Source organism: Podospora anserina, chromosome 5, assembly GCF_000226545.1.
Source record: "Podospora anserina S mat+ genomic DNA chromosome 5, supercontig 9".
Lineage (NCBI taxonomy): Eukaryota > Fungi > Ascomycota > Sordariomycetes > Sordariales > Podosporaceae > Podospora > Podospora anserina.
In genome coordinates, this window is record NW_001914843.1 from 349,164 (window position 1) to 374,192 (window position 25,029).

At 53.0% G+C, this 25,029-nt stretch overlaps 8 protein-coding genes across 8 annotated transcripts, besides 1 other annotated feature; 2 read left to right on the forward strand and 6 right to left on the reverse strand.

Moving 5' to 3' along the window:
* Positions 1–1,468: 1,468 nt before the first annotated feature.
* On the forward strand, positions 1,469–3,190 carry PODANS_5_8480 (uncharacterized protein; the record flags this gene model as incomplete). Its single annotated transcript, XM_001904631.1, has 3 exons — positions 1,469–1,528; positions 1,596–1,982; positions 2,042–3,190. 3 exons carry the CDS (start codon positions 1,469–1,471, stop codon positions 3,188–3,190), a joined length of 1,596 nt encoding a protein of 531 aa, XP_001904666.1.
* Positions 3,191–5,243: 2,053 nt separating this feature from the next.
* On the reverse strand, positions 5,244–6,095 carry PODANS_5_8490 (uncharacterized protein; the record flags this gene model as incomplete). The annotated part of the gene is made up of 1 exon (XM_001904632.1): positions 5,244–6,095. The coding sequence occupies one exon, from the start codon at positions 6,093–6,095 to the stop codon at positions 5,244–5,246; it is 852 nt and encodes a 283-aa protein (XP_001904667.1).
* Positions 6,096–7,968: 1,873 nt separating this feature from the next.
* PODANS_5_8500 (uncharacterized protein) lies at positions 7,969–8,229 on the forward strand (the record flags this gene model as incomplete). Its single annotated transcript, XM_001904633.1, has 2 exons — positions 7,969–8,038; positions 8,108–8,229. The coding sequence occupies 2 exons, from the start codon at positions 7,969–7,971 to the stop codon at positions 8,227–8,229; spliced, it is 192 nt and encodes a 63-aa protein (XP_001904668.1).
* Positions 8,230–9,093: 864 nt separating this feature from the next.
* PODANS_5_8510 (uncharacterized protein) lies at positions 9,094–9,737 on the reverse strand (the record flags this gene model as incomplete). Its single annotated transcript, XM_001904634.1, has 2 exons — positions 9,094–9,484; positions 9,541–9,737. 2 exons carry the CDS (start codon positions 9,735–9,737, stop codon positions 9,094–9,096), a joined length of 588 nt encoding a protein of 195 aa, XP_001904669.1.
* Positions 9,738–11,417: 1,680 nt separating this feature from the next.
* On the reverse strand, positions 11,418–13,108 carry PODANS_5_8520 (uncharacterized protein; the record flags this gene model as incomplete). Its single annotated transcript, XM_001904635.1, has 2 exons — positions 11,418–12,451; positions 12,526–13,108. 2 exons carry the CDS (start codon positions 13,106–13,108, stop codon positions 11,418–11,420), a joined length of 1,617 nt encoding a protein of 538 aa, XP_001904670.1.
* A 415-nt stretch (positions 13,109–13,523) lies between these two features.
* Positions 13,524–13,650: a sequence feature (rRNA 5S).
* An 887-nt stretch (positions 13,651–14,537) lies between these two features.
* On the reverse strand, positions 14,538–16,955 carry PODANS_5_8530 (uncharacterized protein; the record flags this gene model as incomplete). Its single annotated transcript, XM_001904636.1, has 1 exon — positions 14,538–16,955. A coding segment is annotated over one exon (2,418 nt), but the record flags the coding sequence as incomplete, so codon positions are not given.
* Positions 16,956–18,969: 2,014 nt separating this feature from the next.
* On the reverse strand, positions 18,970–21,021 carry PODANS_5_8540 (uncharacterized protein; the record flags this gene model as incomplete). Its single annotated transcript, XM_001904637.1, has 1 exon — positions 18,970–21,021. One exon carries the CDS (start codon positions 21,019–21,021, stop codon positions 18,970–18,972), a length of 2,052 nt encoding a protein of 683 aa, XP_001904672.1.
* Positions 21,022–21,578: 557 nt separating this feature from the next.
* PODANS_5_8550 (uncharacterized protein) lies at positions 21,579–22,533 on the reverse strand (the record flags this gene model as incomplete). The annotated part of the gene is made up of 2 exons (XM_001904638.1): positions 21,579–22,113; positions 22,178–22,533. 2 exons carry the CDS (start codon positions 22,531–22,533, stop codon positions 21,579–21,581), a joined length of 891 nt encoding a protein of 296 aa, XP_001904673.1.
* Positions 22,534–25,029: the final 2,496 nt, after the last annotated feature.

Sequence of the window (25,029 nt, forward strand, 5' to 3'; positions counted from 1 at the left end):
AGAAATGCGCAAAGGTGCTTTTGCTGGTGCGGATGGGGCGGAGGAGGTCTTGATAATAAAGTCGATCCTGGTCTAGACGGAGTGCCCGAGCATAGGCAATTTAACAAAAGTCGTTGGCTCCCCTGTCGTCAAATGTCGGGGGCGCGTGGAGTAAAAAGGGACAACTACTGCGTAGAGCAAAGCTGGTGGGGTAGCTAGCTAACTTTATGTCAACCAAGCAGACAAGCAACCAGTTTGGCCCGGACGCGACGTCACGCGCAGAAGGTGATGGATGGATGAAAACCGTTGGCAAGGGAGGAACAGAGAAAGTGGTGAGACATGTACTGAAGTGTATCCGCCGCGTCGGGTATCGAGGGAGGGGAGTGGGAGAGAGAAAAACCGGGACGAGAACGAGAAGCGAGGGTGGTGATGTTTCTTTTTTTATTTTATTTTTTATTTTTTATTTTATTTTTTTCTTCTTTTTTTTCCCTTTTTTTCCATTGTTTTTCCTTTTCCTTTTTTTCTTCTCTTTTTTTCCTTTTTTTTCTTTTTTTTCTTCAAACTTTCTTTTTTCTTTTTCCAATTCCCAAGATCCCGTCAATCAAAATTGGCCCGTGCTTAATAACACGTTACAAGGTGCGCGCAGGATTTTTCTCGGGGTCCCATGGACAAGGTGCTCGTGCGCCAGTGTGACAGTGTGCCCGGTCTTGCAGAAAGGATTGGGAAAAGATAGGTAAGTCTAGATTCTTGTATGGCCTGAGAAATAGAAAGAGAATCGCTGAGTGATGGTCCATCAGAAACGCAGCCAATCATCTAAGGCCCCTGTCGCGACCGTTCCTGAATCCACTTTCACCCCACTCTCTTCGACTTCTTGACGGCGGCGTCCATCTCCAAATGAGGGGCTTTCAGCCTTGAAAATTCGATTGGAAATTCCCCATTGATTCCAACGCTAGATATCGGCGTTCCCTTTCTTCCAAGAAAGATGGTTCAGAACATCACCATCCAACGGCCCCTAAACGCATAAACGCATGCGCGCCGATGCTTCGGGCCTTAATTGGACCTTCCCGGCCTATAGCAAGAAACATTTCTCCCCTCCTTTTCCGGACAAGTTCACCACCAACACAGCAATCATCTCCTTCCCCCCCCCCCGCCCCAAAATATGGCCAGCGATGAGGTCATCTTGCGACAGTTCGGCTGTTGAGCCGATGCTGATCCCAGGAACCCCCCGTTGTCTCCGAATCCCGGATCCTCGGCTACCTTACGTACACACGCCGCCGTGCCGGGACCGCTCCAGCATGGCCTGCGGGATGAAAGAACGTGGAATGCGGGTGGGTGGACCTCGGCGTATGCACCCGCAGCAGGCTCTTCCCTGATGACTACAAAAAAATCAAAATCTCTCTCTCACTCTGTATTTTCGATACCTTACTTTGACTTGTCTGACTGAACCCCAACCCTGTACTTTGATATCGAACCACTCAGCAAAACAAAGATGAACGGAACCAACGGGGTCAAGAAGCAGACCCTCGACAGGGCATCCGAGGTGGAACATGTGAGTTGTCCATCTACAATGTAAACGTGTCGATTGCAAAAGCTAATCATGTGCTTGTGCTGTGCAGCTCATTGATGCTGTGAAATCCTTAATCATCCCCTTCATTCAGGCCGCCGATGATGCTGTGCCATCCAGGGCTGCCGGGGAACTGCTCCCAAACAGGAACGGTGTCGTCCGCAATGCCCTAGTCGAGTCCAAGGGACCGGAAGAGCTGGTCAAGGAATTGGCCTTGTCTCTCCCTCAAGTAGGCCGTGGCGAGGAGGGTCTCTTACAGACGATCCAAGATGTCCTCAAGCACAGCGTCAACACCTGGGACCAGGGGTTCATGGACAAGCTGTATGCCAGCACCAACCCCGTATGTTGCTGCTCTAAAACTTTTGTTCGTCAGTCATCTAACTCGGTTACACAGGTCGGTGTTATCTCCGAGCTCGTCCTCGCCGTCCTCAACACAAATGTAAGTTGTCTCCCTCTCATCTCACCCATCATCCATCCATTCCTAACCCCCCCTCCCAGGTCCACGTCTACCAAGTCTCCCCAGCCCTGGCAGTAATAGAAAAGCACACCGCCAAAACCTTCGCCTCCCTCTTCGGTTTCAACGGTCCCCGCGCCGGCGGCGTAACCTGCCAAGGCGGCTCCTCCTCCAACCTCACCTCCATAGTCATCGCCCGCAACACCCTCTACCCCGAATCCAAACTCAACGGCAACTCCGCCGCCCCCAACGGCCCCTTTGTCTTGTTCACCTCCTCCCACGGTCACTACTCGGTCGAAAAAGCCGCCGTAACCTGCGGCTTCGGTTCCTCCTCAGTCTGGACCGTCCCCGTCGACGCCAGCGGCAGGATAATCCCCTCTGAACTCCGCCGCCTCGTCCAAAAGTCCCTCGACCAAGGCCTCACCCCCTTTTACGTCAACGCCACCGCCGGCACCACCGTCTTGGGGAGCTACGACCCCTTTGAGGAAATCTCGGCCGTCTGCAAGGAGTTCAACCTCTGGATGCACATCGACGCCTCGTGGGGCGGCCCGGCCATCTTTTCCGCCGCTCACAAGCACAAGCTTGTCGGCAGTCACCTTGCCGATTCCCTGACTGTGAACCCGCACAAGATGCTCAACTGTCCGGTTACGTGCTCGTTTCTGCTGGGGCCGGACATGTCGGTTTTCCACAAAGCAAACACCCTTCCGGCGGGGTACCTCTTTCACAGCTCGGCTCCGTCTGACGTGTGGGATTTGGCGGATTTGACGCTCCAGTGCGGGAGGAGGGCTGATTCGCTCAAGCTGGCGCTGGCGTGGATTTACTACGGGGCGGAGGGGTTTGGGAGGCAGATCGAGGCTGCTTTCGAGCTGGCGGCGTATTTTGCCGGGTTGCTGGAACGGAGCGGGAACTTTGTGCTGGTTAGTGAGAACCCGCCGCCGTGCTTGCAGGTTTGTTTTTATTATGCGCCTGGGGGGAGGTTGAGGGGGACCGGGGAGGGGAACACGGAGGTCACGAGGGGGATGGTGGAGAGGTTGGTGAGGAGGGGGTACATGGTTGATTACGCGCCGGATGTGAGCAAGGAGAGCAGGGGGAGCTTCTTTAGGGTGGTGGTTAATGCTCAGACGTTGAGGGGGACGGTGGAGGGGTTGGTGAAGGGGTTGGAGGCGGTGGGGAGGGAGGTGGTGCCTCAGTAGAGGGTGGGATGCGCGATCAGACGAGGGGTAGATGGGTGTGGTGTGTAGAGGAAAGATAAGGGGTGGATGGATGTGCTTGACAGGTCTATTTGAGGGCCTGGTAGATAGATACCTTGCAAGAGGAACCATAGCGGATTTGGGAAACAGGGTGGCAGATAGCTGCAAACAATCATGGAGCAAAACGGAGGTATGCTTGAGGGGGAGCCGTAAAGCTACCCCTCATTGTTCGTTACCCACTCACCAAATCGGTGCCTCTTTTGCAGGTAAGTAGGTGCCACTTGTTTACCTTTCAAAATATCGACTCCTCGACTTCCCATCTCTTGCGACTTTCATCACCCAAACCTTTCTCCTCCCAACACCACGACCTTCAGCCCTTCCTGACCCAGCAAGCCTTGATCTCAAATCGACTCGCATTGTCTGTCCTCTGCCACGTCAGTGGATGATGGCTTCAACAATTCCCAGTAGGCTCACCAGGGTTGGATGGCCTCTGGTGAGACCTCCAAGCTTCCGACCATCGCTGCGAGCGCACATCGTCCCGAAAATCAGCCGCTTGGCTGCCGTGTAAGTGAATGTCTATGTGTAGGGGACGACGAGAAGATGCTGACAAAGCAGAATTAGCAGACCTGGCATACTGGGCAGAACAACAGCAAACACTCTCTTTTCCGCCACTTTTCTCCGGCCGCTTCACCACAGCGTCTCCCACAGCAGTGCCTGTGACTTCAACAGCCCTTGCCGCTGCTCTGGTTGCATGAAGGACAACCGGCAACCCTATTGCGAGATTTGCAAAGTTAACCCTACTGCTCACCAAGACGCAGCATTTGCCCGAGACCGGAAGGGTATTTCCGGCTACAGTTTCACTTCCTACTGTGATCAATGCTGGGAGGGAAAAACTAAAACTGGGAAAAGCAGCGGTTCGAGAGAGAGTGGAGACAGAAACAGGGCGACGACGCAGTGTTGAGCACGAAAGAGGCACAATCATGCGAATGGAGCCGGGAGAAGAAACGTCAGTTTTCGACAGTAATAGCAAAGACATCTCCTTGATGGCCTTCGGGAGGAACTCTTGATCACAAAGGTCCGCGGGAGGCATGTGTGTGACGAGAAACGGGTTGATACCATCGACTTTAAATCATGGATACAAGATGCGATGATGATCATTGTCGGATTGGCGCGTGTGGGCGTCTTGTGGGGAAATGAACTACACTTCCATGTTGATGCATAGATGGCAGCTGGTTTGGGAGTGTCGAAGGGGTGTCTTGTAGACGTAAGAGGAAGATTCGAGGTACAACCGATAGCTAAGACCTTATAGGCCAGGTTGAATGAAGGGTTCTTGCTTACAGACCATGAAGAAAATAGTAGGCACACGGATTGGAAGACAGTAAGTTCACGACACGGCTTTCACGAGATCAGATGGACATCAAACATGATCCCCCAGATCTCCCGCCAAGCCAAACCGTGATGGGCGAGCGGGTCAACTCAGGTGTGTTTGCCAATCTTGGCTGTTGTATGGATATCAAGACACCAAAGTGGTGGCACGCTTTGTCGAGAGAGAAGCGGACACCAGAGCTGGGGATTGAAAAAAGGTGGGGAGGAGGTGGGTGTGTGAAAAGCAAAGAGTGGACAAGATGGATATTTAATCTGTGGTTGCTTCTGGTTGGAAGGGCGGGATTTTGCTTCATGAGGACCGGTATCCAAGAGAGTAACAGGTATGGCGACCAGACCAGACAGTTGAGATTCTTCATGATGGAACAAAACAAAACTTGAGTAGACTTGGACTGTGATCATCCGTCTATTTCGCGAGAAAAGCAGCCGAGAGAATGACCACAACTGCAGTAGCAAAGCCGACGAATGCTGTGTGTTGTCTGAGGACTTACAAGCCCCCCCACCGCGCAAACATCATCCCCCCAAAACCCCGTGTCACCCCTAACCTTCCCAAATCCCAAACCTAAACCCATTTCCCAGCGCCAAATCCCATGCATGTCACATCATAACCCCGCCGTAGCTATATCACTTGCATCATCATCCCCCCAAACTCGTCTATTCCCCATCTGGCCATCTATTCCCTCCCCTGCTGCTCCTCAACCCACTCCCTCCACTCCTTGTAACCCTCATACTCCAACTTCTCCTTCCGCCCCTGATACCTCACAACCCTCAAAGCCACCGCCGCCCAAGAAGACCCCCTCCCCGACCACCCGGCCTTCCTCATCAAGCTGACCAACGTCTCCTCCTTTGTCCACCCCTGCTCGGTAGCCACGTCGGGCAAATACGTAGCCCCGTACCGTCTCCCCCGTTCATAAAAACTGATCCTGATCCCGTGCTTCCCCAGCTCCCAATCCATCTTATCCTTTGCATCCTCAAAGTCCGTGAGCAAGGTAACAGCAACCTGCAGCTTTGGCAGCTCCGACAGCGAAATCGGATGGAACCTGCTGTCCTGCAGGGCCGAAATCAGCGCGTAAGAGGAGAGCCCTGTGGCGAGGGGTTGGGGTTCGAATGTGCCGATGCAGCCGCGGAGGACGTACCCGTGGCGGGGGTGGTTCGTGTTCCAGGTTATGAAGAGGGGGCTGCTGGAAGCGACCTCTTCTCCTTCTGGGGGCGCAGGGGAGGAGGAGAGGGATGTTGCTGGGGTTGAGGAGGTTAGGGAGAGGGAGCTCGAGGAGGAGGAGGACGTGGACGAGGAAGATGAGGCTGCCAGCCGGCGGAGGGCGGGGGATTGTTTAACTGCTGCTTCGCTGCTGCTGCTGCTGCTGCTGCTGCTTGCCTCGGATGATGTTGTTGCTGCTGCTGGTGTTGTTGAGGAAATGTATTCGGCCCATGATTTCTTGATTTGGTCGAGGGTCATGGGCTTGCGGCCTTGGAGCTCGGCGGCTAGGGTTTCGAAGCAGTAGAGGCAGTGTTCGACTGATGCCATTTTGGGTGGTTATTGCTTTGTTGTTGTTGTTGTTGTTGTTTTTGTTGTTTTTTGTTTGTTTCTTGTTTGTTCGTTTTTTGTTTGTTTTTTGGGTATTTCTGACGGCGGTTAGAAACTGACGACGAAAAAAAAAAAGAGGAAACATATAAGTTTCCGGCCCGCCGTCAGGGCCCAAAATCAAGAAAGCTGCTGGCGAAGGCGGTGGCACATCCGGACGGTTTCCAGGAGAGGCGGGGGAATGGAGGGGGCAATCGATCCGGGGAGTGGTGGATAGAGACTAGACCAGAGAGGGGGGGGGGCGTTGCAGTTCAACAGCTGGGAGACACACACTGCCGTGACAGGGGCGGTACTCGTAGCCGCCAGCCCCACCCATGGAATTTTGTTTCTCGGGACGACTCGGTCCAGTGTTCCCACGCGCGCGCTGAAGTTGGCCAGCTGCCGGTCGTCACTTGTTGTGTCCAGCGGTAATTTCTTCCCACGGGTGTTATCGTGATCTGTTGACCTGGAAAAGTTGGGATGAATCTAGGAACTTCTGGTTGTTTGAGCGCAATGACGAAGGGAGAACCTTGATGTCCACCAGCGGGTCTTCTGGCAGACTCCACACTCTCTGACGCACCCCCGTCATGCATTTGGCCATGCGTCGTCAAGATGTGGTTGGAAATGCTCTTTTGCTTGTGTTTAAGTAAGTAAACTATCTATACCTGCAATCGGCAGCTGTCGCCTTTATGTTCTGTCTCATCACAAGACCCTTTGTCTCTCTACAGTCGGGTCCAACAAGAGCCCATCACCTACCTCATTTCCCGAGGCGACCACAAACAATGGCCCTCGACTAGGCCAGCACGTGGTCGATTGGTCGATCCATCCGGCCTCTCAGCTTCTGATGTCACAAGAGAGCAGCTGAGAGCTTCTGATGTTGAGGGGTTGATAACAGCAGCGCCAAAGTCTTGAAACAAGGGGAAAGCTCCGACACCTGTCCACCAGCTGTCTCTTGGAAACACCTCGACTGCCAGTTCTCCATCATCTTTGCAGGTGCTTGTCATTGCTGAGCACCGGCGCACGCACAGGGCAGGGAGCTCTGGCAAAGCTGTGCGATGCTGCGGCACACAGACACGGGAGCCCACTCCGCCATCTGGAACGTCCCAAGCCCGGCTCGCCCGTCTTCCGGCAGCTCTTCCCAGCTTCGGCGTCCCTTTTGCCAATGCAACCCCCCGAAGCGGACACACTGCCGGTTTCAACCCCTGGATCAGAAAAGCTTCATTCCCCTAGCTCCCTTTTCGACGTCGCTTTGTTTCGTGCCATTCGCAACAAGCTTAACGGCTTGACAACGAGAGGCTAGCAACCGGCCCTTCCAAGAAGGTCTAGATTCAGCGCCTGGACCGGCGCTTCCAGATGTCTTGGGAGATATGGTATCTTCTGTTGACTTGATACTCGCATCCCCAGCAGCACATCCCAAAGAGCAACCCCCGGCTTACTTACCCCGTGTTTGCCATGAAGCCCTCGTCTCAAGTATGTACTTGTTTGGATTCACGGGTGTGGCGCATGCTGATTAGGGGGGGAGATCTGTGAACAGATCTCCTTATGTACCGCTTGCCCCCTTCTGAAACACACGGCTCGTCCATCAACCATCGTGGATCCTGATCTGCCACCAAAGAAAATACAAATATCAATGCCGTTGCTCCCCTCCCCGATCCCGTGTCTTGTCCCTTTCCTCTCTCCATCCCGCTAGCTTGTTCAACCTTTTGGCCGTGTTTTATTTTCCGTCTTCTTCTTCATCTTCAAGTCTGCATATTTTCATCTGCTCGTCGCCGGTCGACATTATCTTACTTCCTTTCGTCTCTCTCGACATCAACATACTCAACCAAAACCAGTCAACATGAAGTTCATCGCCGCCGTCCTTGCTCTGGCCACTGTTGCCTTTGCCTACCCCACCGTCAACATGAATGGTGAGTTAAGAGTCAGGAGGGGTGGTGGCAAAAATCTACAGGCAGACACGCTGACCGACTCTTATCTAGCCCCGGTCAAGCGTCAAAACATTGTCACCGCCGACGTCTCGGCCCCGGCCATGACCGATGCCTCTGGCAACGTCGTTCCGTTTGACGCCACCAGGGTTGACCAGGCCCGCCGCAAGCTCTAAGAAGCTTCCACAAGCACACAGTAACAGCACATTGTGGGCCTGCCAAACACCAAACATGACGGCCCAGCACAACACATATAATGAACGGCTCTACTTTACGACTCTTTGATTGGGGGAAAACAATGGGAAACGGAACTTTATCGGAAAGGAAGGGGATAGGAGGGGGGAACTGCCACAACATCTTTATCTTTCAGCGCCGGATAACAGGAACCTCTCTGGGCAGATTTATTCTTTTGGCTTGCTTGCTTTTTGGGGTGGATGTTTTGGGGGAAAATAAAACACATTTTTTTCTTGGCCTTTTTTTGGCGGGGGCATCACTTCATTATATCCTAACCTGAACTCCTTGCTCCGTGAACCAAAAATCATCGACAAAACTCCTGGTATCCAAAACAAACCTCCTCCCAGCCTCACCTCAACAACCCATCCCTATCCCCCTCCCTCCTCCTCCCTGCATCCTCCCCCTCCTCAGCAATCACCTCGGTCCTCCAACTCTGCTGCCTAGAAACATGAATCTCCGGCAAAGCCATGTGCACCACCCCCGCGTTGCGCACCACGCTGCCACTTCGCCCGGTCATGCTGCTGCTCGGACTGACATCACTCCCTACTTGCCCGCCAGCAGTCCAACCAAGCTCCCCGCTCGGCGCCCTGTCAATCTCCCTCTTCAACCCGGTCCCACTGGGCGAGATCTCTCTGACTGTGACACCCGTCCTGCCTGACGCCACCCAGCCGTGTTGTTCAGAACTGAGGTGACCGGTCTGGGATTCACATGACGTGTCCCACTTTGCCCCCCCCCCCCCACTGACACGACGATCCTCACTCTCCACCGTCCTGGCGTAATCATACCTGTAACTGGCACTATCCCGATCATAAGGCTTGACAATCCCCGTGATCCTCCCCCCCCCCCCCGGCTCCAGCCATAAAAATCCCCGGTTCCGCACGCTTAACCTCGTCAGTGAGGTGATATTGTTCGTATTTTCTCGATTCCCTGTGCTTGAGGACCGCGTACGCAAACGAAGACAACGAAGCAGCAAGAAGACCACAGTCAAGACTGAGCCCGATGGTGGGGTAATGCCCATCTAGCTGTCGCAAATGGGCTACAACATCGAGACCCAACACGGCAAGCGAGAGCACAAGTTTGACGAGGTTGGTGGAGAGGAGGAGGAAGGGGGTGAGGCGGGAGGTGATGAAGCGCGCCAGTTCGAGGATTGTGAGGAGGAGGGAGAGGAGGTTGAAGAGGATGTTTGTTGCTTCCCATCTACGCGTTGCGAGCAAAATGTTAGATGGTAATGGGCGGGAGGGGGGCAGACATACACTACTTCTACCATGGGAATGGAACCGTTCTTTTTCTCGGCCGAGTAATGCTCGAATGTTTCTGCGAGTCGGTAGGCGAATATACCCATGAGGCAGAGGAGGATGAGGATCTGGAGGAGCCAGGAGGGGAAAAGGAGTGAGCGGCGCCACCGGGAGCGGTCGTGTTGGAAGGCTTCGAGGTCGAGTTTGTTGACCATTTTTGCCTGTTTCTACAGCTACGCGACGACAATATCCAAAGCAATGATATTCGACAAAACTCTCAAGTTCTCCAAAGTCTTGTTATCCCATTCCAATTCATAAATAAAAAACCCTCTCAAAATCCCAGCCGCGAGATGGTTGGGGGGGGGGAAGGGAGGGGGGCAGGAACAGAAAAGTCCAACAAAGTATCAGGCTGATGCTGTTGCTGCTGCTGCTGATGCTGCTGATGCTGCTGATGCTGCTGCTGTGCTTTGCCCGTGGCCGTATGTTTGATGGCTATCAGGCTTATGTCGTGTCGTCGTCGGGTTCCGACGTTTGGTTTCGCACAATTCTCCCAATAATTCGCAAACAAAAAGCTTCATCCAATATATTCATCAAGAAAGAGAAGAAGAAGAAGAAGAAGAAGAAGAAAAGAAAAAGAAAACCCAAAAAGACGAAGCGACTCACACACGCCCGAGAGGCTGCCTCAGCTTCTGCTCAGCCCTCAATCCGCCCGCCATCTTATTTAACATCACTCACCACCCCACCACGTCCCCTTGACCGACAGCTGCTGCACGTCTTTCTTTTGCTCTTCTCCAATTAAACAGCTCAGCCCCTCCTTCCGAAAGCGCGTCGTCGTCCTCTGCCTACTAGCCTGAGCCTTTTTCCCCTCTTCGAGCCCAACGGCTGAGGGGTTGCAGATGTCGGTCACCTCATCATCAGGTGCGTCAAGCTCTGTTGTCAGTCCACAGCGCCCCCAGAAGGCTGTGAAGAAAGCAGAGTCGACCTTGGCTTGCCTGGAGGCCGTTGATTGGGCTGATCGCGGTGGAGTTGGCCGCTTTGGGGTAATGTGGCTTACACTGTGGGCGGATCCGGGGCTGTCGGGTTGGCGCGGGGGTTTATTTTGGGGTAGCACTGCGAGGGTTATGCATTGCAAAGGTATTTTGTGTATAATTATTTGAGATTTTCTACTGTTCTTCGCTGGGAGCAATGACCGAGCATTAAGAGATCCTCAAGACTGACAGACCATTCCACGGCGCGCTGGAATGGTTCCGAGATCTGGGCCGGCTCTTTGTCCTCCTCCTACTGGGTAGCATCAGCATAATAATTCTCCCACGAAAACCAGTCAAACGTCGCCTCCAACGGCCTCTTGACACCCCTATTCTGCTGCTGCTGCTCCTCCTCCTCCTCCTCCTCCTCCTCCTCCTCCTCCTCCTCCTCCTCCTCTCCCGCCGTCCCATCACCAACACCAAAGTCGATATCTCCTGGAAATCCCATGGGCTGGGGCACCCAACTGAGGAACCTGTCGATATCAACACCCTCTAGTGAGAAGAAGTCTTGCTGGTCAGGCATCACCATCCCAGGGGGGTGCTGCGAGAGGTCCGGTTGGTCCTGCGGTTGGGAGAAGTCCGTCGGGTGAGTGACATCCTCCTGCAATGCAGAACTGAACGGCATACTTCCAGTTGTTTCGGCCACGTGCCTTCTCGCCAGCCTCAAGAATATCTCGGCCGTTTTTTGCAGCTTGGCCGTCAAATCTCTGAGGAGAGTGAGCAGCGGCTGCAGAGCAATGATGTACTCCACCACCGTCTCGAGCAGTCTGAGGTCGGAAGGCACTGTTTCCGCTCTGGGGTTGGTGACGATGTGCCCGAATACCACGAAGAAGGGGGTGAACGGGTAGTAGAGGAGATGCCTTGTCTCTGTCAGCTTGAATCCCGACCCTGTTGAAAGACAAATACGCACCATATAACCCCGTTGTAAACCGGATCCCACCCCGAAATCGTCATGGGCAAAATCCCAATCGCCTGCCTCGCGCTCTCCACCCTCAACCCCCGATCCCCCGGCGAGTCCTTTGTCAGAATAATCAGCACATGCAGATACCGAAACTTGACCGTAAACTCATACAACCTCATCACCTTCTCCCTCTTCACATCAACCCCCGCTCCCGGCACCCCCCCTTGTCGTTCCCTCTCCACCCGCCTCCGAAACGTCTCATCCGTCTCCCTGAACCACTCCGCCAACCTCCCCTTCAAGACCTCCCTCTCCTCTTCTGTCCCCTCCCCCTTCCCCAAATACTCCAACACCCTCCCGCTCAGCTTGGCCAGCTCGACATTCCTCAGAAAGATATACCCCCCAAACTCGGCATCCACCCCCTCAACCCCCTTAGCCCTCCTCTGATCCGTCAAGTGCGGCCTGAAACCCCCAAACCACTCCCCCCTCGGCATCTCCACCCGCTCAACATCCACCCCCTCCCACAACCCAACCTGCGACCGTCCGAACGTCAAAGCACAACACTTTTCCATGTTGTAAATCGCCCAAAACAGGGCCAAACCCCTCTGTTTTTCCTCTTCCCCTTCCCCTTCCTCTGCCCCCCCTCCCTCCCATAGTCTTAAGGCTTGCGCCATACGGCATAGGTGACTGCAGAGCATCCAGCTTACGTTTGGGCTCGCCGCGAAATCTTCCCCGTGAAAGCTGAGCATGGTGAAGGCTGCGATGTTTACCTTGCTGGGGTGGAGGTATAAAGACGCGTTTTGGAGGGCTAGGCGGACGTTGTGACGCCAGTGGGGGACGGAGGAGGGGAAGAGGGTGGCGGTTATCGGGGAGGAGAGGAGGAAGTAGTTTGCGTAGATTATCCAGCCGGGGGCCACGGTGCCGGGGGAGAAGATGATGGTCGAGAGGAGGCGAAGGGAGGGGGGGGTGAAGAAGGGGGAGGCGAAGAGGGTTAGGGGCGTGAATTCTGTTGGCGCGTCAGTGGGGGGGTGGGGGTGGGGGGGGGAATCAGAAAAGGGGGTAAATGGGGGGGGATCATACTGGAGATGATGAGGTTGCCGGTTTCGAGGGAGGGGATGATGTACTGTCTGTTGTCGTGGGGGCCGAGGTCGAGGGACATGTCGAGGCGGAAGGAGGTGAGGGTGTTGGATAGGTCGGTGAGGTTTTGGAGGGCGAGGCTGTGGTCGTTGTGATCGTCGTGGTCGTCGTGGCTGGGGATGATGTTTCCCAAATGTGCGTTGGCTTCGTCGAGGGAGGAGATGGCGGGGGGCGTGATGGTGCATGTTGTTTTTGAGCGCGTCGATCTGTCTGTTTCGTCTGGTTGTTTTGCTGCCGGGTTTGACTCGGGCTTTGGCTCCTGGGAGCTCTTGGCCTCGGTGACAGCGAGCAGTTTTGTCACGGCGGCTGTGAGAGTCTGCAGCGTGGCCTCGATTCGGTCAAGCCGGTCAGGGAGAGAAGAGCTAACAAAGATGTTTGCTGGTTCCAGGGTTGCTGACGACGGAGCTGCCACCGGAGCTGCCACCGGGTCGGGAAACTGCCTGGCATAGTTGCATGGCCCAGGCCATGGCTTGCAAGCGGCGCATTTGGGAAGTTCGCGGGTGCATCTGTCACTGTTAGCTTCCATCTCTGTGCTTCTAGCCTAGAGAGATGCTGACTTTGTCTTCCTCTTCTTACAGCTCTCGCACTTGATGTTGTCAGTCATGCCAGCCCGAGTCCATCTCTCATCAGAGCATTTCTTACCGCATAGCGAGCAACCTTGGGCCGAGATTCCATCTCTGCACTTGAACTATCCATCAATTTTCCACCTCACACAATACTTCAGCCAACTCGAACATCGAACATGTTGTTGAAGCAGTCTTTGTTATGCCAAGACCGTTGGATGCCTTGTTGTGTAACCAAAGCGATCTGGCCAATCAGATCATCGCAAGTACATGCCGTTGAGAAACAACAGCAGTCGTCCCTTGCTTTGTTGGGGAGTTGTTGACCATGGTGATTTTCTCACAACGCTTCCTTGATAAGCTGTAAAAGTAAGCATGAGTATCACATACGACCATAGGCAGTTGAATACACGGGATCCCGTCCGCTCTCCCCTAGTTAAGCAATTGACCGCCAGACCAGTACTCAGGTGGGTGACCACTGGGGAATCCCTGGTGTTGTATGTTTTTGACTTTTTATTCCTCTTTAATATCGTTCTGTTTCCTTTAAAATGGTGTTGAAGCATGTTTTTTGGCCTTCTTATGCTCAGAAATGTTCAAAGGTGAGGTGTCGTGATTTGGCCTTTTCACTCTAAACCGCTGCGAGCGATTTATCCTGACTGAAAGTGCTCTTCTAATCGGAGGGATGTCTTTGCAACCCAAGCAACTGTATTTTGACTGACCCCACGCAGCCCCTTTTTTACCTCCTGGTCTTGGCATCAGAGACAGTCTCTGTTGATCCCTAACCACCCATATCAAGTCATCTTATATTACCATGGATGCAAGTTCGCAACGGTCATGTTTCTGGCTTGATTCTGCTCCCATTTGAATACTAAGGAGAAGAACGTAATGCTATGGTATGAGATGGAGAGGAACTACAGAACAGAGCAAAAGGATGACAATGTAAACCTTCACTCAGGCTGGTCAAAGCCCCTAGATGAGATCGACAGGATCGAGATTCGGTCGACTATTATGTAGACATCCTGCCCCACAAAATGACCAGCAAAAGTAAGTTAACCTATATTATATTATATCCCATACCTCAAAAGACAAATTAGGTCATAAGCCTTTTAACTAGAAAGGCCCATTAACTCTCTTTAAAGGCCTATCGTCTGTCTTCAAAGGCCTATTCGCTATCTTCAAAAGCATAACGACCATTCTTTGAAAGCATAATTTACAATATGATATGGGTAAACCTACTTGTGTGTGTCCACTATTTTGTGGTGAGGGTGATAGGGTCATCCCCCACGCCTTGTCGCTCGTAAACTCATCTCCTCAAGAGTGAAATGCATTGGACCTTTTTCCGCTTGGGCTGCATGATCCATCATTCTCAGCCACTGTCCTCCCTAGACGTGAACTCTATCTAACATGATTTATGCTTTCCTCCAGCAACTTCCGGATGTTTTGGAGGACCTCCTGACTGGGATCAAGGACTGGCATCTCCCGCGGGGTCTCTTCCTCTCTGTAACCATATTCGCAGAGTAATTTTATACAATCGGCTTGCTTGTGTTTGTCAAGATAGCCCATTGCACTCTCGCCGTCATTGTTCCGCACGTTGACATCCGCCCCATGCTCCACCAAAAGATGCATAACCGATGACGGGCTTACTTGCATCGCAGCCAACATGAGAGCAGTGTTGCCCTCTTGATCGCTCCGCGCGTCCAGATCCGCGCCGTTCTCGACCAAGAGACGCACAGTTGACAAGTGACCGCCATCTACAGCCCACATGAGAGCAGTGAAGCCGCCTTCATCTCTCGCATCGATGTCAGCGCCGCGGTCGAGCAGCTCCCTGATCCGGGCATCCCTTCCATGACTCGCCGCACTACGGAGCCCCGTCCTGGTCAGCCACATGTTGTCGATCTTGAGCCTCCCCTTTTCGGGCTCCGCTAGGTACTCGTGATGGAGATCAACGCAGTCCATGACTGACACGCCGTTGACCGTCTTGGCCTGGGCGTCGGCGCCGCTCTCAAGCAGCAACTTGACAAAGCAGGTTCGTTTCCTCAGTATGGAAATGTGTAATGGTGTCCAGCCGTCCGGGCCGCCATGGATCGGAGCCCCGGCCTGCAACAAGGCCTCCCCCGCCTCCACCTGCCCATGGTGCGCAGCTATGTGCAAGGCGGACCACCCCCCTCTGTCCGTCAAAGACACGACGGCGCCGTGCTTAATGAGCAGGTCAACGACGGCTCTGTTTCCTAATTTTACCGCTCTGAAAAGGGCTGTGCGTCCCTCGTTGGTCTTTGAGTTCACGTCAATGCCCATCTCCAAGAGCAACCGGACCGTCGACACGTGATGCTGTCCTGCGGTGTGGTCCAACGCTGAATAGCCGAGGGGGTCCCGTGACGTTAGAATGGAAGGGTTGTGCTCGATGAGGATGCGGACGATGGCGTCAAAACCCGCAGGCGCCGCTTCATTTAGCGCCGTCCAGCCGCCCATATCGCGGATCAGACTGTTTGCCCCAAGTTGGAGAAGGCGCTCTACGACGGTTGTTTGCCCTTCTCTTGCTGCATCGATCAAGGCGGTACGGCCGTTGGGTGAGTCGGTAACGTCTATCGTGGCACCTCGCTCGGCCAGCAGCTTCACAACTTTCTCGTATCCATTGAACGCTGCTGCGTGCAGCGCCGTGTGATGCTCTCCGCCTCGAGCATCAACATCCGCTCCGTGGTCAATAAGCAGCGTCGCGCACTCTTCATGGCCGTAGCAGCATGCCCCTTGCAGTGCGTAGCCGTAATCACCCGCATACTGGTTTACCTGGGCTCCTTTAGCAAGCAACACTTTGATGACATCCCGATGTCCTTTGCAGGCTGCTGCCTGCAGAGCTGTCCCGTACCGGCCGCCTACAGCATCAACATCTAGCCCTTGGGCGAGTAGCTGTCTGACTGAATCAGCCAGGCCGGCGTGGGCAGCGTAGTACAGAGCCGATGGTAGCGACTCGACGGACCGGGAGATATCGGGATTGTGAATCCACGGCGTGTCTGGATCAAAATACCTGATGTACTTTTGAGGGGTGGTGAGAAGCTCCACGCAAAGACAGTTTAGGTTGATGTGCACATCATTTTCCCCCAAAAGCTGTTGGGAGATGGTGGGAGACAGACCAAAGACTCTCAGGACCTGAGTGATAAGTTCAATGACCAACAGCGACATAATTATCAGCGTGCCAGATGACTGATCAGTCGCAGCGGCGGTGGTTGCAGCGGTGGTTGTAACATGGACATGATAGGACCAGAACTGCGCAGCATATCGGGCAAGCGGGTAGGTCTTTGGGGAATTCTCTGGGGTGCCGATTTGCTGGAGGTAGACAATACACGCTTCCGCTATGCTCTGGTGTGCTGATAGTTCCGTTATATGGAAAATCTTCGCCGGCGAACCGACAATCTTGCTCCCTATAAGGTAGTCTCGGACGGACAAGTGGGCTAGCCGCAGCTCTTTGTGCGGCTCGCCTTTTGACTTGACCAGCACCACCGAGACCAGATTGCTATGCTTGTGAATGAATCTCGTTGCATTTACTAACCGTCGTCGGGGATCGTAGTGCGGCCGCGAATTTGTCCCTTGGTCAATCGCAAACACTTCGGCCATTTCGTCGAGCTTCAGGGGCCGCTTTGAGTAACACAACCATTGCAAAATATGGCGAAACCCTTGACTCCTCCTCTCTTCGACTGTCAAGAGCTCCCTTTCGTAGATCTCTTCGAGCGTGGCGGGTAAGGACTTGAGAGCTTCATCTAGTTCTTGAATGGTATGACACCCCCACAGGACCTGAAGTTGGCAAGCAACCCATCTGAAGCTGAGGCAGGCAACAATGATCAGCTATGAAAGATACTTTTTTTTTGTTTTTTTTTTTTGGCTGGCAGCAAACTCACTTTCCGTGCGATGCTTCAATAAGGGATTCCGCAATCTTGTCTCTTTCGGGCGAATTCCAATCGCTGAACATCCCATTTTCATCTGACAGTGTTGCCAGGACATGATGTTTGACGTCCTCGCCGACACCGCTTTCAATAGATATGGTGCGGCTATCCCAGTCGCGTTTCGGAATCTCCACACCGAGCTCGGTTCGACTCGTAAGCAGAACACGGAGTTGAGGCAGCTTCCATTGGCCGACCATGATGTTGAGGAGTTTGAGAAACTCCACCTTCTCTTTGCTTTCGTCTACGGCATCGATAACAAGATAACACGGCGAGAAAAGCTCGATGATGTTACGGAGTGTTTGGCAGAGCTCTTCCACCGTCGGCTGCGTTGTTCCATTCCGGTGTCGCTTGTATAGTGTTTTGAGGGGTTGTGTTACCGAACGATTTTGCATTTGCGCCGATAGTTGCACAATGAGCGACCGGACGAGTGTGTGGTGATTTTGAGATGTCGAGGCGTCTGTAAAGTCAAAGTAAAAGTAGGCGATCCCTGAAGTCGCCTGATGCTGGCAGTGATCAATGAGGTGGTTGATTATCGTGGAGCTGGAGAGTTGTCAGTGGCCATGGTTACACACTTACTGCCAGGAAATTATTAGCTACATGCCAGAGAACAGTCTTCCCACACCCCGCTGAAAGAAAATCCTAGGTCAGCTGGCCCCCGTTTAATTTGCATATAGACCGCTCCTCCTGTCGGTAACTTCTTCACTTACCTCTGCCTTGTATCCAGAGCACGGAGCGTAACGATTCCTTCCAGGTCCAAAATTCGTTTTCGTTGTTATCGACGAACCAGGCACCCGTGTCGTCCTTGCGTTTGGACGAGGCAATAAATTGTCTCTGGGACGGATTAGGCGGATCAAGCCAACGCAGTATCTCCTTGGAATCCTCTTTCTCGTAGAATTGGTTCATTGTATCCAAAATCCTATTGTTCTGGCGTCTGTTCCATATTAGCGTGGCTGAGGAGCATCACAGAACTGAGGTGACGCACATCAAAATGGAGGTTGCAGCTTGGTGAAGAATCTCGTTGGCTTTCGATACATTATCGCGCAAGTCCTTCAAGGTTTTTTCCTTGAACGGATACAGTGTCCGCTTAAATCTGGTGAATAACTTGATGTTGTCCACCGGTGGATTGCGCCCGTTATCGGAACCGGTGACATGCTTGAGCTCCTCCTCGAGCGCCGTGATCCTATCACGACAAGCCTTAACTGGCCCCTCGGCCGGGGCCTCCACCTCTAGCCTACTGCCAGCATCTTTGATAGCAGCGTCAAGGTTCTATTATACTAGTTAGCGAGAAAGCTCTGTGTCGCCCAGAGTAAGTACCTACCTGAAGAATTCGGGTGAGATTGTCGACCTCCTCACAAAGGAATTGGATATCCTTCTCAGCACTTTTGTAGGTCTTGTAATATTCCGTTAGACCTTTGCAGACTGCCAAGCCCGCTGTTACCAAGCCGGCAAGACTGGCAGCAAGACCGATGGTCTCAGCCATTGGGGTCAAGGCAGAGTAAAGTTACCTACTTGCGGGAAGGGGAAGTTCGATGGTCGGGCTGAGAACACGGCTCAGGTAGGAAGGCGGCGATGCGGGGGACTCTTGGCCCATCAAGGGCAGCAGCGGGACACCCTCACCACAAAATAATTCGGACTCAAAAGCAGGTCAACCCAACATTATATTGTAAATCATACCTCGAACTTGCTTGTTGTGGGCCAGTTATTCGGGGGCAGTGCATTGGGAGGGGAGATCGCCTGTGCGTTTTTCAGGCACAAATATACCCACATAAAAGTCTGGATTTTGTGTGGGATTTATGCCATTTATTGTGATGAAATTCGGAGACAGAGGTTGAGAGTAAAGGTTCGAGGACAGCGCAAGTAATGATAATTCTAGCTAGGTACATATGAGAAATTTAGACCTTGTAGAAACCCACGCCCTTGCTCCAGGTCCCGTTCGCAAACCATGTCCCCGCCTCGGTCCAATCCAATGTATTCCCTCCTTCCCCGACAAAAGAGAATCTGAAGTATTCATCAGCCTTTCTGAACCTTGGCCAAGAAAACACCATATCCTCCAGCTTTGTCTCTGTAAACCACCCTCTAAATCGCTCCACATCATTCACCAGCACACTGATGCCCTCAATCTTCTCTCTCAGTCTTGCAACATCGTCCAACGCCGACCACTTGAAGTGGATCGTCTCCTGCTTCACTCCCATCTCCAACGTCTCAATGAACGGTGCCACCACCTCCGGCACCAAACTCCCATACTGCCCATCCCCCCTGATGGAATCATATGTCTGCAGCACCGAATCGAAGCCCCATCTTGCTACCCCGTTGATAAACAACCCAACCAACAGCCCCTGAAACAGCAAGCTCGGCCTCGTCTGCATCGCCGTCCCCGGTAGTAGGAGCAAAGCAAGAACATAATGGTGAAGCCTCAGCTCCAACCCCGGCATCACCACCAAAGTCGCAATCACCGCTATCGCCCCCGCATAAAACGCCAAAAACTTCGGCAACCTCCCCTCTTGCCAAAAGTGCCACGCCTGCAACGTCCCCAGGGCAATCAGCACCCCCACAACAACCACCAGTGCCACCAACGCCCCAGGCTGCTGCCTCAGATCATGTCCCTCCAGCCTCGAAATCGGAATCCACGCCTCGAAAGTATTATTCGTCAATCCCCCCAACCACAAGCCTCCCATCCACAGCAACGTCTTCTCCCAATTCGCCCCCTCATCCACGCCCTCCAACGTTCTCCTCCCTATCGCCCAGTACACAACCACCATAACAAACACCGCCGGCAACAACCTCCCAACCATAATCCCGACCAACTCCTGTACCAACCTCCCGCTCATCACCTCAATATCAGGCGGATCACTCACCAAACCAACATGTAGAAAGACCCCCGTAAACCCCCCGAAGAACATCACCTTCCCACTCCGTGTCCCCGCCCCAAGCAACAAACTCAGCCCAACACTCACAATCAACTGGCCCCACCTCGCATCCCCCCTCCCACACCCCTCCACTTTCTCAACCTCATAACTCATAGGAAAATAACTCCCAAACTGTACACTCTCCACCCCATTCTGGGTGCTATTCTCAAACCGGTAATACTCCCCCTTCAACTTCACCCTCCCACACCCCCCCTTCTTATCTGTCACCACCCCGGCATGAACCCCAGCCTGACAAACAAACGAATCACCCCTATAAACCCCCTCCCCTCCCCCAATGACATAAGCCCGGTAGTTGATCTGCTGATTCCCCACCCACCGTGGATTGAGCAGCTTCACGCCCGCACAATCCGCCGGACACCGAAAAGCCACACTCGTATTCCCAAACGGTTCACACAGTCGCCCGTCCAACCCACACTCTGCATTCCCCCCCCAAAGCGAGCTCACACAACCGAGATGCTTCACTTCTTGCCCATCGACCACCACCTTTCCTTTGGTCAACACCACCGGCACGACAACAGTCAACATCCACACGATCCCAAACCCCACTAACAACATCCCCTTTTGCCACTTCTGGGGGAAGAGACAGTCAAGAACATCCACCAACCCCGCCTGAAGTCTCGGCAGCAGCCACGCCCTCGGTTCAATCCTCTGCGTTTTAGAAGGCGCAGGACCACCCCAAAGCCAGTCGCAATACCGGTGTCTTTTCCTCCCTTGCTGCCGCGACTTTGACTTCCTGAAGGGTCGGTTCTCGACATCAGAATCCGGGCTCGTCAGCTCGTCTAGTTCCAACCCGTCATCCTCGCTGTCAGAGTGTAAAAGTTGAGCCTCTTCGTTGCTGTTGTCATCATCATCGTCCAGATGCCGAACCTCAACACCGGATTTGCCCCCCTTTCTCAGCCCATCGCTCGAACTGCTCGACCCACTACCGATCCTCCCATTGTCGTTGTTGCTGAAAACAACGTCGCCGTCTTCGTCAGCCGCCACCCCAGTGTTGCGGGTGAGGGTGTTGCCGCTCATTTTCACCCACTAATAAAGGCTGCCGTTTGTCAAACTAACGTTGCGCAAACCAAAAAGTCATAACGGTGCTCCCAAAAAAAAAAAAAAAAAGGTGATGGATGACAAGACAAGCTGAAAAAAAAACAAAACAAAATTGAATCACAAATTCCAAGCAGCAGCTGGAGGTGGGTGGTGGCCAGGCCCCTTCCCCAGAGGTTCAGCTCGCTCACCCACCCCCTGATTGAGACTGAGCAAATCGGACCATACCCAACCCAACCAAACTAGGTGAGTGACATGACTAAGCCAAACAGGGGTGTGTAAGTCAAACACCACCATCCCCAGCTCACATCAAACTCAACTCAATATTCTTTGCTCTCATATCTGTGAACCAAAAGAATGTCCTTCCCAAATCCATATCTTACAATTCATTCAAGTAGAGTTAGTTTACTTTCATATAATTACATGTCATCACATCCACAGGCCTCCTTTTCCACCCCTCCCAGAAACCTCAAAATGACCCCGCCCCCCACCCCAATCCAATCATAACCTCATCATTTAACTCGAGACTCTCAAATCTTTTAAGCCTCAACAAACCCCCTCACATTCTCCAACCAAGCCAAATACTCCTTCTGCTCCTTCATATCCATGTAATCCGGCACAAACAGCGCCAGCGCAGGCGTGATGCCCCTCTCCTCCAGATACCTCTCCAGCAAGATCTGAAGGTCCTCATCCAGGCTCCCAAACGCAGGGCCAGGGTAGGCATCCTGCGCAGCATGCACCGCATCAGGGCTGCTGCTGTGTGCAAGCTTGGCGTCCTTGTAATAGTAGACATTCTCAACAACAACGGTGCCATCCTGAGCAATCGCCTCAACATTGAGCGCGCCCTTGCCGGGCTTCTCAACGACAATGTTCAGCCGGCAGGGCATGGCATCAGTATCAGCACCACCCTCCATATCCTCCTCCTCCGCCTCCTCAGCCAAATCAGCAGCACCAGACTTGCCGTTCTCGCGGGAGTCGTTCATCTCCTCAAACTCTTCATCAGCGAGGGCGTCGTCCTCAAAGTTTTGCTCTTGGAACGAGGAGAGGTCGGCGATGGAGAAGGAGACGGTGATCCTTTTAGCAAAACTCAGTAATTAGCTTTGGCGCTCACAAGTTTTGATAGTAAAGAGAGGCATACTTTTCATTCCCAAAGTTCCTCGTCAAAAACACATCCTGCTGACCGGGCACGTCCTTGAGCTCAAACTGGCCATTCTCCAAGAAATCCTTGATGCTCGCCGGCAGCGTCTCGCCCTCCTTGACAGAAGTCTCAAACTCGAGCTCCGAGCTCAGCTTGGCGGCGAGCTCCTCGTCCACCTCGCCGGCGGGCGCCCGTCTCAAGGCGGATGTGGAAAAGGCGGCCGAAGCCTTTTGTGTGATGGCGAAAGAGGGGCGTGCAGCGGTGGCGGCAGCGGTTCTGACGACGGCGGGTCTGAGGGTGGAGGGGCGAGCGAGGACTCTAGGGGCCGCGCGGGCGATGGCACGGAGGGACATCATTTTGTTGGAAGGTTTTGGGGGGTGAGAAGAAAAAAACAAAGGCGAGGTTGTCGATGGGAAGGGGAAAAAAAGTCGAGGTGGGATGGGTGGGAAAATTTAGGTTTACACGGGTAGGATAAGGAATTGGATAAGCTCAAGCTCTTCTCGAGTTCTCAGAAGCTGGGGAGGGAGCTGGCAGCGCTGGGTGGCCCGTGCTTTTTCGAAGTGGGATGGCACATGGATGGCGAGTTCTGGAGGGCCAAAAAAAAAAACAGAAAAGTCAAAGGGAGCATGGACCCAGGCTGGGATCCGTTGTCCAATCAGGGAAGTTATACGTCATTGATAAGAGATAAGGTGGGACCGAGAACATGCTTGAGCAAGCAATTGGAGCTCAGAATATTGGAAAGGTTCTGTCAATTTCTAGAGAATCAAAAAAAATTCAATACCTAAACATCAAAACGCCGTTGCTTATAATCTCCCCTTTGGTATCCCGTTTGTGTAATCCATCAACGCCTTTGCCTATCCCTGTCCAGGCCAGCTGGATATTTTATCTTGCCTCCTTCTTCTCAGGTCTCTCCGAGCCAGCCTGGTGGAAACACCACAAAGAAAAACAACAACAACAACAACAACAACAACAACAACAACAACAAAAAAAAACCAAAAAAAAAACCAGCATTTATGATATGAAAGAAAATCAGCTCCATGCCCTCGGCCTCTGACCGGCACTGCTACTAGTAGGCACCACACTCCCTCTCCTCCTGTGCCCGCTCCCGCTCCCATATCTCCCCTGATAGCCATACTGCATCTGCTGCTGCAACTGGGCATACCCCGGCGGCGGACTGGGAATCACACTCTCCTTGCACTGCCAGCACCAATGCCTCGTCGCATCCCTCTCGCTCAGCACCCCTTCCAAACACGCCCCAAAGATGCCGTTCGCTTTTTGGGCGACCGGGCAGAGCTTTTCCGAGATAAGGACTGTATCCTCGCAGCGGCAGGACCCGCAGACCCGGACGTGGGTTGTGTAAGTGCACATCTCCGCTTTCTAGTCTAGGGTGTGTGAGTTAGTGATACTACCAAGGGAGGGCATCAAAAGAGACGACGGGCATACCTTGAACAAGAGAGATACCGGCTTGGCTCGGTGATGATAGGATATAACAAGGATGATTTCTTGACAAGGTAAATCAGGTAAGGTAGGTATCCAGCCCGCCAGCGTAAAACGTGTCCCCGTCCCTGAGTCTCGTGATACAGAACAGAGCGACTGTAAGACGAAGATCGGCTGCTCACTCGCCGATGATGAGCAGCAAAGAGTCGATGACCGAACTGATCGACAACAACCCGATATGAAATGGTGAATATCCGTCTATGGTGTACCGTCAAATCCTCCCCCGCCCCCCAACGTGGGTATGGGTAGGTAAGTAAGGTAGGTAGGTATCTTTAAAAGGTGAAAAAAGTAAAGTAGATCGGTTCTATGATCTGACTGAGTACCAATCGTGAAGCCGGTTATGATGTAGCCTAAGTAAAACGTAAGGATAACAAAACACAAAACAGCCATCCATCCCAAACCCTACGTCGATCACCCCCCACCCCCCTCTTTATATACCCCTTCCCCTCCCTCCCCTTTTACAATGGTGTATATAAATAACCTCCATCACCACCAGGAGGTACCTCAAACCCAAGCAACGCAACCACCCATCATCCGATCCCCATCCCAGCAGCATTGTGTACAACAGCTACACCACCTTCCTCCCGGCGGAAAATCCTTCCATCATCCCATCCTCCCCCCAATCCCGAAGATCGAAGGGTACCCCTCCCATGTTCCCCCTTCCCCCTCATCACCACCACCTAGGTCTCGCCTTGAGGGGCGAACATCCACGGGTACCCGCACCCTAGCCTCATCCTTGTCATCTCTCACACCTGCACCTCTTGTATCATGATCAAATCTCCACCAAACAGCACCGCCCTTTCAATCTATCTCTCATCAACCCTGTGTGCTGTTCGAGAAAGAAAAAAACTGCTATTACACAAAATCGGCCAAAGAATGCAGGGTAAACAACCAAGGTAGGTAGGTGGCATACCCGGCGTAATGTTCCAATCATGCCCAGACGATACATCCTTCTGTGGCAGCAGAGAGAGAAGATGTGTAATCCCCCAAGGGGGTCGGAAGTAATAGATCATCACTATCGTTCGGGAATCGGGTTCAAGCAAAAAAAGGGTAATGGCATATGCCGCTAGATCCTACAAAAAAAAGCAAAGAGAGAGAAAGAGGAAGAGAGAGAGAGAGACAAGGATAGAACACAAGGAGGTTACCCATTCTTCCATGTGATACACACATATCTTCTCAAAAACATCATCACATCACTCCGCAGCGGAGAGAAAAAGAAGAAGAAACAAGACACTTCCACTGCACTTTAGTCATAAGACAAACATCTTCCCTCAGTCCCGAGGTGAGGCAGCAGCAGCAGGCAGTCAAAGACAAGCGTAAAAACAAGAAAGCCAAAAAGTTCTTGCCCCAATACC